Below are 12716 nucleotides of genomic sequence, written 5' to 3' on the forward strand. Positions count from 1 at the left end.
AAAGCATCTGCTTCAACTCTGGACGAAGCCTTGGAAGAGAACATCAAAGGGATGATGCAGTTTTGCCAAACTTTTTGTCATCTTGTCCTGGCTGTTTGCCCTAAGCTTCCTGCATAATCAATGGAGAAAACAAAGCACAGCTGTTTAGTGTAGGATGAATTGCCTTTTTGATAGACCATGTTTCTGCATAGACTGTTCAGAAAGCCTGGGTATGGGATGATATTGTCTGCTGCTTGTTGTTGCTGGGCATTATTAGTATATAAACTCATCAGAACTGTAATTTGAGAGGATTACTCAGACTCTGTATCTAGCACCATCCACACATCTTCTGTAGCTGTTCACTTTTTGGCCACAGCTTCCATGTGACCTACTTTGATTCACACTCCAGCAAAGCCTTTGTATGATGAGTGCACATATTCCAGGCTGATTTATCCAGCACAACCTCTAACTTTTAAACAGCTAAATGATGGCTGTACAAATTTCATTCCTAACTCTAACTCTAAACTAGGGAGTTAAAATCAGGCTATTTTGGAATAAAAATAAACCATCCAGCTGGTGAAGAGATCATACAAATCGAGATGTTCCCTGCAAGGCGCAAGGGCAGCACGACACTTTACCTTCGCTCTTGCACTGGACGGTGTAACGGACAGGGAGGCTGGTTTCCACAGGTTTCCAGACCACCTGCGCTCCATCCTCGTAGACCTCCACGATGTCAGGGGGCGGAGGGCTGGGAGGAACCTCTGTCAAGAGGAGGCACAAGAACCAGTGACTGTTAGCAATAGCTTTGCTGTGATACATACCTATACACCCAGCATTTCTCAGTTATAGGTATTCTTTATACATATATATGTATATGAGATGTTTAAATTCGTATATTAATCTATATATATCAATATATACATGATATATTTTATATATATGTATATATTTGCAGCCTTCCAGTACTTAAAAGAGCCCTACAGGAAAGATGAGGAGGGGCTCTTTATCAGGGAGTGCAGGGATAGGACAAGGGGGAACAGTGTTAAACTAAAATAGAGCAGATTTAGATTAGATGTTAGGAAGACATTTTTTGCTGTGAGGGTGGTGAGGCACTGGCACAGGTTGCCCAGGGAAGTTGTGGATGTCCCACCCCTGGAGATGTTCAAGGCCAGGTTGAATGAGGCTTTGAGCAACCTGATCCACTGGAAGGTGTCCCTGCCCATGGCGTGGGGCATTGAAACTGGATGATTTTAAGGTCCTTTCCAACCCAAGCCATTCTATGATTCTATACAATTCTATACGTAAACACCTAGTAGAACAGCAATTTAACTATGCCTAATTCAAACTCGGTATTAAGATTCTGAAGTCTTGTTCTAGAACCATGTGGTTACTGAATCCAGGAGGGAGACTGAAGAGTGAAGAAGAGGCAATGAACCCTGCAAAACTTGCCATGCTACCAGACAGCAAGGGCTGTGGTTGTGGACTAGAGCAGGCAAGGGAGAGATTGTCCTTTCAATCTGTCTGCAGAAATCTCATCTCACGGGTATTTACATGTCTCATTTTTGGGCAGAACTACTACTGTTTTCCAAACCTGGAGCTGCCTTGATCTTCAAAATCTGCTTTCCAAAGGAAATTAGATTTGTGAAACCCGTTAACCATCAGCATCTATCTCACTGTCACTACTCCTGAGTCCCAGCTGCATTAGCTATTAGAGATCCTATTTCTTTTTCTATTTTTTGAATCTATTCTGCTTCTAACTCTCAAGTTGTAGGTTTTCCTGATTTCAGCTGAGTCAAGGGCAAGCAGAAAACCAACAATCTGATGGTGAACAAAACCTCAAGAGTTGATGAGTTCACCACACATCATCTACCATAGACAAATATATATACATATATACAAACTAGCTACCTTCCTTACCTGCTTTTCTTATGACGCAAGAGGTGGATGCTGAGCCCAGGGAGTTTGTGGCTACACAGGTGTAAATACCAAAATCATCAGCATTAACAGAGAGAATAGTTAACAGCTGGAAGTTTTTGAGTGTGCCTGAAATGAGGATCCGGCTGCTGCCATGGACAGGTATCCCATCTGAAAGGCAGGAGAGATAAGTATCTTGCAAACTGATACCAATGTGTCTTAAACCCGCCCTGTACCCCTGTCCCAAAGGTTAGGGACTCCCTAAAGGAATGCCAATGTTACCTCTGAACCAGTTGATGTGCACAGAGGAGTGAGATGCCATCCGGCATGACAGCGTCACACACTGTCCAACAGCAGCAGCCTGATCAATGAGCTCCTCCGTGAATGAAGGTGCTGCGAAGAAGAGGAAAAGCAATGATTCAGAGTGGTCACGAGGGCTATGTGGAAAACAAGTGCATGCAGGACATCAGAAAGTATTTTTAATTGATTTAAGAACATTTCTGGTTCATGCTCTGGCATTCCTTTGGCCACTGGTTGGAGAATCCCCTGGACATTTGGCACATAGGTACAGGAGCCCCATTCATCCCCATGGATGAGGTATCACTACTCATACATGATAATCCAAATGGATCTTGGAAGGTCCATGGGAAATATCTGCACCGCCCAGCCGTGTAGATATTTCTATAGCTAAGGCAGCAGAACAGCCCAGAGGACAGAGAGAGCATGTCAAAGCAAGAGTTTCCTTCTGGCCTTGCTTAAATGTGGGGGCAAAACTAAATGATGGTATTTCAAGGAAGAGGTCATCAGATCAAGACAACACAAGGAGAGAAGAAAAGATAAAAGATGGATATGGAATGGGGGGAAAAAACCCACAGAGCATCAAATCTGCTGTCATCTCCATGGGAAAGGGAGAGTTGAGCTTGTCTTATGTGTTTCTCCAGGGTTTTCCTCCACAGTGCCCAGGAGCTGCCAGCACCACACACCTGCTCTCCGCAGTGCTTGGCTGAGCTCTGCTGAACAGTGTGGCATTAATCTGACCTCAGAAAATGTTCCTGCTAGAGTCAAAGGGAAACATGCCTGGACACAAGCGAGTTCTCTGCTTTGCTGCCATGCCATTTGGGGCTGTCCTACCATTTATCATTTCACAGCTCTGCCTCTTACAGCAGTGTGTCTGTCCCTTATGTGTGCATGCAGGACTGGAATGTAGGAATTCACAACTCCCTGCTTCTGCCGTCCCACCCTTGGATATTTCATTTCTTCTCTTTCTAGCTTACAAATAAATTTTTCTAGCTTACAAATAAATTTTTCTGGGAAGCAGTGTCTTCCCAGAAAGGCTCCAATTGGCAAGTAATGTCAAGACAAGACAGTCTCAGCAAGGACAGTTATGAAGTAAACAGAGTAGGCTGGCTCAGATTGCATGAGGTGGTCCAGATCATCTCTAGACGACCATTGCAGATCCATCCTTAGAAACTGGCCTCACACAGCACTGTCTTACTCATCAGCGATACTTCACGATAAAATTGATGACTTATGCTATAGCAATACCTTTCTCCTTTGGCATCAGGCTTGATAACTTGAATGAAGAGAGTGCTGATTTCCTCTTCAGAGATCCTTCAGCCCCTGTTAACACTTCTTTTTCTACTGCATCACTTCCCAGCTCACCAAACTCTGTTTCAAAAAAGGATGAGAAGTCATTCAAGGCAATCCTCCTCCCCGTGGCATCCATTTACAGCAGAGAGTTCTGCCGTTTGCACGTAAATAGCTCATCAGTCACAGGTTTCCTTATTAATGAACCTTCAGTTAATGGGGAAGGCTGTGACAGTGTTACAAACAGAATGACATCCTGGAAGAATAGAACATATTTAGGGATGGCAGAGAAGAAAGGACGGAGGCTGTTTTTCAGTGTCATAAACTTAGATAGCCAGGGTGACTTCACCAACTTCTCCCAGTCACTTTAGCTTTAACAATTTACCATGGTCAGATGCTAACTGCAGAAGAAACTGTGGCAAGAAAGCACCACCCAGCCCTGATCTGATTTTGTGCAAACTCAAACAGGGTAATTTAAGCCACTTTCATCAGCAGATTAACCCAGCTGACTCTGCGTTGAAGTGAGCCAGTAACAGAGAGCTAGTGGTGGGGCTGAAGACTGCTAATTTCATATCCTGCCACGGACAGTTTTGCAATGATTGTCTAACCACAACCTCAGAAACACTGAGGGGGAAGGAAAAGGCAGATTTAGCAAAGCCCAGCAAATCTATGAAGGCACAGAGTAAAATATTTACCTTCCTCTGTCTCTGGCTCAGGAGATATCTTTCCTTTTAGGATTTTTGAAATATGGGCAACTGAAGCTTTTACTTTCTTCTTCAGACTCAGCTCCACTGACTGCTCCACAGAATGAGACCTTGCATATGGCTTAAAGAGTCCTGGCTTGTTGTAGAAGGAGCTTTTCTGCTTACCACTTGAGTCCTTTTGGAGGCCATACATTTCTTTATGACTCTCTGACCCTTTCCCTGTGGCTAATAATTGAGTTGCCTTCGAATCCTCAGATATTTCCAAACGATTCTTCCTGTTCTTGTCTGCTGCCTCTTCTCTGATGCACAGTCTTTTATCCTTATGCAAATGTCCTGCAGGAGGTGACCTTGCCCTTTCACCAAAAGGTATAAACCGTCTACCAGGTGGTTTGGGTGAAGGCTTCTTATAGTTCAGAAATTCAAACGGAAAATAGACAATGTCATACAAGTCAGAGAAATTCAAATAGGCAGGTTCTACCTCTGAGATGTCAAATTTTTGAGTTCCACTGCCAAGGCTGGGTGTCTCATCTGAGAGGTCTTTGATTTTCACTAAAGAAACTTCTGGGTATTTACCAGTGTTCTTGCTCACTGAGACTTGACTGGGTCTTTTTCCAGTGTCCATGCTGTCTGTTGAGGAAACACTCACTTGGCTAGAAATGGCGCTTTCAAATGCTAAATCCTCCAGATTTTCACATTCATGAGGAACTGTCTGTGCTTCCTGCCCTTCCAGCACCACTGACTCCTCGCTCACAACAAGATAGGGTTCTGCAAAGTCATCCAGCTCAGAGACTTCTTCTATTTCCCCCCGTTTTACAGGAGGGAAGGAGGTGTCTGTGAGTGCTTGGCTACCTGGGCTTTTGTAGGACATCTCTGTGGGAGAAGAGATATGCTTTCTGTGTTCCTCCTCACCAGAAACTGACTCTGCCCAAACATTCATCTCTTCAGAGAGGGAAACCATCTCATCCACTAAGCCTTCCAGCACAGCAGACTCCTCATCACTGTAGAAAGAAGACCTGTGATGTGAGACCTCCCGACTTTGATCCTTGTGAAGAGATGGTGGGACAGTTTTGCCAGCATCATAGCTTCCACTTTCTAAGGCAAAGCCTCTAGCCTGACCATAAAACTTTGGGTGTTCCTCATATTCTGGCTCATAGACTGAAGCTGGAGCAACTTCTGGTTCTGAAGCAGTTAAGACACCCTCTAGATCAGCAGAAACTCTGCCACTGAGATAGGCAGTCCTGTGCTGCTCAAACACCTGATGTCCAGCCTTGGGGAAGGGAGCAGGCATGGTCTGTCCAGCTGCTTGGCTTCCACTTGGGGTCACAACAGATCTCGCCTCACTGTGAAGTGATACCGTTGGGTGTTCTTGCTTTTCACTCTCACAGATCGAAGGGAGGCCAGTATTTTGGGAGAACACAGTTGTAACTGGATGGCTGCTCTTCAGACCAGCAGGCACCATGCCACTGCCTTCAGAAACCTTCTGGGGTTTAGCTCCCTCAATTTCAGCCTCATGGGCCGAACTGGAAACAACCTCTGCGATAGCTGGGCTTTCACTCCTCAGAGTAGCAAGCCTATCCTTGCTATGAACTGGCCATTCTCTTTCAGCCTGCTGTGCTCCATCAGAGACCAAAGTTTGCATTGATTTTGGTGGTGGGACTTCTGGGGCAAAAAGATGCTCTCCCTTCAGGATGGCTGATGCTGTGTCTACTTTAACAGGAGCCCTCATGTGCGCTTGGCTTTTACCATCATGGGCTGATGGTTGAGTGATTCCTGTAATACCCAGTCCTTCATCCTCCAGGACAGCAGATCTCGCCTCTTTACAAGTCTTCAGTTTCTGATGAACACCTTCATCAGCTGTGTGTAGAGCAGTTAGGGTACCTGCCTGTTTGCCCACCAAGACAGTAGGTGCTGGAACACTTTGACCAGGAAGATCCTGACTTTTGTCTTTACATATTGAAAGTGAATCTGTTGCTGTTTGTGCACCTGTTAAAACAACAGAGCTTTCATCCTCCATGAGATCAGGTTTGGCAGCACCATGAGCAGAGGTCTTCTCATGTGAATGTTTCTGCCTTTTGTCTTTCCAAGGTGGAACCGGGGCTGTCCTTTTGTTAAGCAAGCTTCCACCTTTTAGATCCGAATGGATGTCCGTACTGTGAGCAGACTCCTGGGGTGAATACACGGCTCCATTACCTGTAGGGGCTGACTTGGACGTAGTCTCTGACCATGCAAGAGTTGAAACGGACTGCTTATTCTCCTGAAAAGCAGTGTCAGAGGCACTGACAGGGGAGGATTTATGCTCCATGCTTTCATGTTTTTCAGCTGATGATGCAGTTACACCTGAGCACTGGGCAGTCAGATCAGGGCTTTTGCCTTCCAAATCTTCATCATCCTCATCAACGTAAGCTTTTGACTTCTTCAATAAATGTTTCTTATTCTCACTCCTGTGAGGTGACACTGGAGGTCTCTCTACCTGTTGCACAAAACCAGCCGGGCACCCATTATCCTCACATCGTGTGGAAGGAGGGAGCTGGTCTGAACAATCCTTACTGGCTTTCCTGAATTCTTTTTGCTCTGAAGTATCTACGGAACATCCCTTGGAAGGCCCTGAAGAAATGTCACAGTGATCACTGCCTTCAGGGCAACTTTCCTGTGACAATATATCACAGTCTTCTTCCAAAATATCTTGTTCCCTCACTGATCTTGAAGCTCTTAACCTGTAGTCATCCAGGGAACGGCTTCGGCTAGCACCAGCAATGGCAGGATGTGGTGGTTTCCTTGCAGTGTCAAATGAAGCTGATTTTGTCAAGGAACCAAGCAGACTTTCTCTGTGATCATCTCCATCGTCAGACTTTCCTTCTTCTTCCAATTCAAACTGTTCTAGAAGGGGTTCACGGAGACCACTGAGGGGCACCTTCGAATATCCAGCTTTCCGGAAAGTCCTTCTGGCTCTGTCCAAATGCCTCCTGAACTCCCTGCCTGGTGAGGAAGGCCCCCTTGCAGGTAGCTCAGCTGCTTGGCTGTAGAAAGTGCTTTTAATGACACTCTGTCTAGGAACACAGACAGGTGGCTTTTCTGTCCCATCCCCAGTCTTTTCAATTCCATCCTTATCAGATAAAAATATGTCTGTTCTTTCTTTCTGTGGTGTGCTTTCTGTGGAAGTCCTCACTGGTGAAGGCTCAGCAGCATCACTTCTTTGGGAATGCTCTGCTCTTTCATCTTGAAGTCTAGGATGGAGCCCTTCCTTTTTCTCCTCCAATGTACTTGCCACGAGGTCTTTACCTTCTGTAGGTGATTTGTCCCCCACCTCAGCTTTCATTGAAGCATACTTCCTCCTCATTGGTTTTACTGGAGGGACTGAGATTTTGGAGTGCTTCTCTTCACTCGGATGTTTTGGAGCCTCCTGGTGGCTTGGTGCATCAAATATGGACAAATGCAGTTCAGGTGTAGAGCCAAAGTGCCTCTTCTTGGGGAAATGTGAGTTCTCATTGTCTGAAGAGGAGCCGCTGGTACTGGACGAAGTGCTTTCTTCTATAAGATGTCGGGAGATGGCCAGGGAAGTGTTATCATGAGTCCTTTCCAGGATTTCTGGGATAGAGCGCATTACAAGTATGGATTTATAGCACATCAGAGACCGCTGAAAAGCAAAACACAGCACGGTCAGATGGAAACATGGTGGGAGTATGGTAAAGCAAGCAGCTACAATGAAATTCCGCACTCTTAAATACCACACATACTACTTTAATAACACATTGCCACCCTTTTGTACGTATCGTCAATCCAGGCCTCATTTGCTCTCCAAGTCTTCCTCTTCTCTCATTCAGAGAGGTTAATTGACCTCAGGGGACATACTTGTTGTGAACACGGAAGCAGGACCTTGCTTGAATTTTCAAAGACAATTTGGCCACTCAAAGCAGATGGAAAGGCAGCTTTTAATGGAACAGCTCAGATGAGAGGCTAGCTGGAGTAAATGGCCTTAGATCCATTGACTGCAGTGGAACCTACAGTGACTTAAGCCAACAGAAGACCTACTATACTGTAGGAGGTAGGATTCATCTGCTCTAACTTCTGCCATGTGAGACATCCCGGTTGAAGTTGAGCAGCTGTCTTCACAACAGAGAGAAACAGGCATCTTCAAATGGCAATCAAACTGATTGTTTTAGAGAACTTCAGGGGCCTAAAGGAAGGGTAGTGAGGGGCTCTTTGTCAGGCAGTGCAGGGACAGGATGATGGATAATGGTTTTAAGCTGAAAGAGAGGAGATTTAGATTGGATATTAGGTAGAATTTTTTTCCTGTGATGGTGATGAGATACTGGCACAGGGTGCTCAGAGAAGTCATGGATGCCCCATCCCTGAAGGTGTTGAAGGTTGGATGAGACTTTGATTAACCTGATGGAGTGGAAGGGTGTCCCTGCCCATGGTAGGCTGTTAGAACAGAATGATCTTTAAGGTTCTTTAAGCCCAAACCATTCTATGAAAAGTGGAATCTTCTTGCGACCTGTCTACAGCTCAGTACCACCTGCAAAAGCAGCTGAGGTTACCTAACTTAGACACAACCATATGTCTTGAAAGCATCTGCGTTAGTGCAAATGATTTACAGGCAGTAAAAGTATAGGTAATTTATGTCTGCCACATTCATTGACCACTCTCTTCTGGGATTATTCCCCATTTATAGCCAAGATTAGATCTCTATCATGCCCACTGCCCTAGCCTTTAAAAGATGCAAATGTAATTAAATATAGTCATACTAAAATGAACCAATATAGATTAAGGCCAACTCACCTGCCACTTGCTCCGAGCCACAATGAATTTGAGCTGCTTGGTATTAATGAAATGAGTAGCGTCGAGGGGGAGATTGTGCTGCCAAGTGGAATGAAAGCAAAATAAATCATTGATCAAGAAATCGTGACTTCATTTCCTGAGAAGTTAGGGGCTTTATTTCAATTCTCTCCTTCCAGAATTTTTTGATTTAGGAGAGTTACAATAGACCAAATGCTACAATCCCCTCATTGCTAAACTGTAGACAATTTCAGCTTTTTCAATAATGAAAACAAGCCCTTCTCAATGCATGTTATTCATTTCCTTTTGTTGTTGTTGTTGCTAACTTTTAGCTCTTCTCCCGAGGGATTTAAGGCACAGAAACTTTGCTGGGCAAAGCCAAAATTTCCTCTCCATACAGACATGTTATATCTGCTCATGTTAGTATTAATCTTTATCTTTTGAAAGGAAAAATATCTTGGCATATAAATACCAATGTTTCTCCTCTTTCCAGAGGTCTATACCTGAGCCTCTCTGTAGGACAGAAAGTAGGAGACCAAGAGTAAAGATAAGCCAGCAATAATATCAAGCAGCTTTAAGAGCTGGCCCTCCAAAGATTTCTTCCAACCTCAATATTTTTGGTGACTTTAATAAAGAACTAGGACAAACTTACCATGAACCACTTGTGGGAAAGACAGTCCAAAGCACTAGGCCTGGCTCTGATAAGAGAAAAGATCACCATTTTAGTAGCGAGTCACCTCCAACAGCGACTACAAGATTTTCCTGAAGGTGCTTGCTTCATGTGGACGCAGGCGTACACTTTTGTGTATGCCTTTAGGCTGCTGTTTTAGAGCTGAGAAGCCAACAGGACAGACAGAGGCTTTCAATGCAAGGTTTCCTTCTGTTGAGCTAAAACAATCCTCCTTTTTCAGCCTGAGACTCCCTGCAGATCCTCAGGAAGACCCCATGGCACTCTGGAGGGAGCCAGTTCAAGGGCATCAAGAGCAGCCCTGTGAGTGTCTTTGACTCCTTAGGTGGACAGAGCTAAAATATCTTTTGCATCAGGCAGGAAGAATGGAAATTAAATTAAAAAGCAAGTGCCTTCAAACATGCCTTCAAGCTGCCTTTTACACTTGAAATTGCTGAATGAATGTGGTAATTATTATTTAATTCTCATGTAACTCTCTCTATTCCAGTCCTTGCTCTTCATACTTCTCTATGTCATTTCAGAAACACATCAGCTTGGAGAAGCTAAGGATTAAGGACATCACCATTCCACTAAACAGGCTAATTTGGCAAATTGCCAAGTTGTGTTTTGGGCAATGGGGAATGATAGAGAAGAACTAGGATATAATGTGCCACATCTCACTCAGCTTTCTCCTTTTCAAAACAACCTCAGCTCTGATGAGCTGAGATCTGCCTTCTATGACACCAACACCATCACACACTGGCAGTAGGTGGCCCAAAAGTGCACTCACTTGGGGTTCTGCTGTAGGATCCCTTTTATGAAGTCCTTTGCATCTTCACTCAAGTGAACAAAATCAGGAATGGTCCATGAAATTTCCCCGTTCTGGATATTTAGAAGGGTTCCTCTGTCGTTCTCCCCGGCAAATGGAGACTTGCAGGTTAAGCTAATTTATTGAACACCATAAAATAAAACAAGACAGATGTTAGACTTCTATTTACCGTTCAAATGGCAGAAGCAGAAATGCTTACGTAGGGCTTCAAGGGACTCCTGCATGAGGCTTGCAATGCTTGTGACCAGTGTGTCCACTAACAAAGCATGTTTCACTCCAGCACTACATGGATCTTAAGGGAATTATTTATTCCTGCTTCACAGATAAGGAATTAGTGGTTTGATTTTGCACAGCTACAGGGGGGTGTTGGCTAAAACAGGCCAGACTGAACCTCAGCCACCACTGCAAGGGGAGCAGCTGTCAGGTCTTCAAGCAGAGACCGTGATCAAAGCCCTGAGCAGCCAGGAAAGAGTGAGTAAAGGAGAAAACCATAAAAGGAATTTCTCTTGTTTATAGGAGGACTCAGTGTTTCACTCAGATTCCTCATTCAAAAGTACAGGGTTCCAATGGACAAAGGACATTGAATGGGTCTTTCCAAGAAGATTTATTTACCTTAAATATGTGATGACTCCAACAGCCCTGAGGAGAGAGGGAACACACATGTTCATCACTTTTTATCCATCCTTCTCAAGAACACTGCCCCTCTTCCTGCCACTAGACACCCTGGTACAGTAAGGTCACCTTCTTCTCCTCACACTTCCAAGGAAAGTAAATCCCAAAAGCTGTTTTCACACTTTAATTTCTTTTTTCTTTCAACATTTAAAAAACATGTTCTCAAATAGAACAGGGGGGCTGGAACTTGATGTTCTTTAGGGTCCCTTCCAGCCCAAATTATTCTATGATTCTAAGTAACCGCCCTTTTAAAAGCACAGATAGAGGAGAAGACTCAAATTACTTTTTTTCTGAGCTTGTTTGCCTTTTCTAGAAAGCTCCTAAGGATCAACCTCTTTTGTTGCTATCTTTAATACAAATCATCTTCTCTAAGATTCTCCTTTGTATTAATTAGCTGTCAGAAGTCAATTGTGGTTGAACAAAATAGACAGAAGGAGCCTCAAAGAGCCCGAGTGGGTTTTGGATTCTCAATGTTCACTTTCATTTTCCTGTGCTGTTATTGCTACTCCATCTACATATTAACAATAAATGGAAATTCAGGCCATCTAAGACAGAATTTATTTAGAAATATGACAGGTTACCAGATATCAGTTGCTTTTGACACTGATGACTGAGATACAATTTCTGGGGCAACAAACTCTGGAGACCCATATTTGCTGAACTGAGGTTCATAGGGGGTGATCTTCTGAGCAAATCCAAAGTCACAGAGCTTAAGGTCTTCCCTTTCAGGATAAACCATGAGGATGTTCAGTGGCTAGGAAATGAAATTAAATAAAAGGGAAAAACTTTTATTGAAAGCCGGCAATATTTTCAGTTTTAAGAATAACTTGAATCCCCTGACAAACAAGAGGCTATAATAAACTAGACCTGCCTCTGTACATTACCTTAATATCCAAATGAAGCACGTTGTTGTCATGAAGATATTTGATTCCTTCCAAAATTTGCTTGATATACAATTTGACCTAAAAAATAAATCAATTATTAGACATTAATAGTAAATAAGAGGGCCCCTGATTCCACCAACTTTTTTAATGTATCAGTGGAGATACTGAACTAGAAATACTTTTAAAACAAAAAGAACTTCTGGTATTGGCCTTGCAGCTGAAATAAAAGGTGAACCAAACCCTGTGGAACGAAGCTGGGCCTCCTGTGAGGCCACAGTGCCCTGGTGGAGCCTTCTATACGTGAAAAAGGCTTTACTTAAAAAACCCTACTCTACAGACATGAAAAAAGAGGTACAGAGGGCCTCAAGTTTGATGAAGCTTATGAACTGTCTGACTTATCTATTTCAAACTCATCTCTGCTTTGGTGCAAATCAGGCAAATGCTTTTACAATATAAATAAATACATTTTAAAACTGTGTTGTAAACCTGTTTTCTTGACCACATGTAGATCCAGTCTGACTATGACTAAACAAGGAGTGAAGATTTACAGGTAGCTTCAGCTTCAGAAGTCCTCTACCTTTGACGTTTTACAGTGTTAGCTCACATTTTGTCTTTAAAGGTCCCTTCTAAGCCAAATGGTTTCTAAGAAATACTAGTTTTACCAATAAATATGGGACATCTGGCTACTAGATAAGAGATATGAG

The 12716-nt window shown here is 43.6% G+C and overlaps 1 protein-coding gene across 1 annotated transcript in view; it reads right to left on the reverse strand.

Moving 5' to 3' along the window:
• OBSCN (obscurin, cytoskeletal calmodulin and titin-interacting RhoGEF) overlaps positions 1 to 12716 on the reverse strand; it is a 201046-nt gene that overhangs the window by 8858 nt on the left and 179472 nt on the right. Inside the window, exons 104-114 of the mRNA XM_054057971.1 lie at positions 12013 to 12090; positions 11710 to 11882; positions 11069 to 11095; positions 10418 to 10570; positions 9613 to 9658; positions 8964 to 9041; positions 4176 to 7818; positions 3439 to 3561; positions 2176 to 2286; positions 1897 to 2064; positions 618 to 740 (exon numbers count right to left, since the gene is read on the reverse strand). Coding sequence (XP_053913946.1) covers positions 618 to 740; positions 1897 to 2064; positions 2176 to 2286; positions 3439 to 3561; positions 4176 to 7818; positions 8964 to 9041; positions 9613 to 9658; positions 10418 to 10570; positions 11069 to 11095; positions 11710 to 11882; positions 12013 to 12090 — 4723 coding nt within the window. The remainder of the gene's footprint in view (positions 1 to 617; positions 741 to 1896; positions 2065 to 2175; positions 2287 to 3438; positions 3562 to 4175; positions 7819 to 8963; positions 9042 to 9612; positions 9659 to 10417; positions 10571 to 11068; positions 11096 to 11709; positions 11883 to 12012; positions 12091 to 12716) is intronic.

Source organism: Cuculus canorus, chromosome 2 (genome assembly GCF_017976375.1).
Source record: "Cuculus canorus isolate bCucCan1 chromosome 2, bCucCan1.pri, whole genome shotgun sequence".
In the NCBI taxonomy this organism is placed as follows: Eukaryota; Metazoa; Chordata; class Aves; order Cuculiformes; family Cuculidae; genus Cuculus; species Cuculus canorus.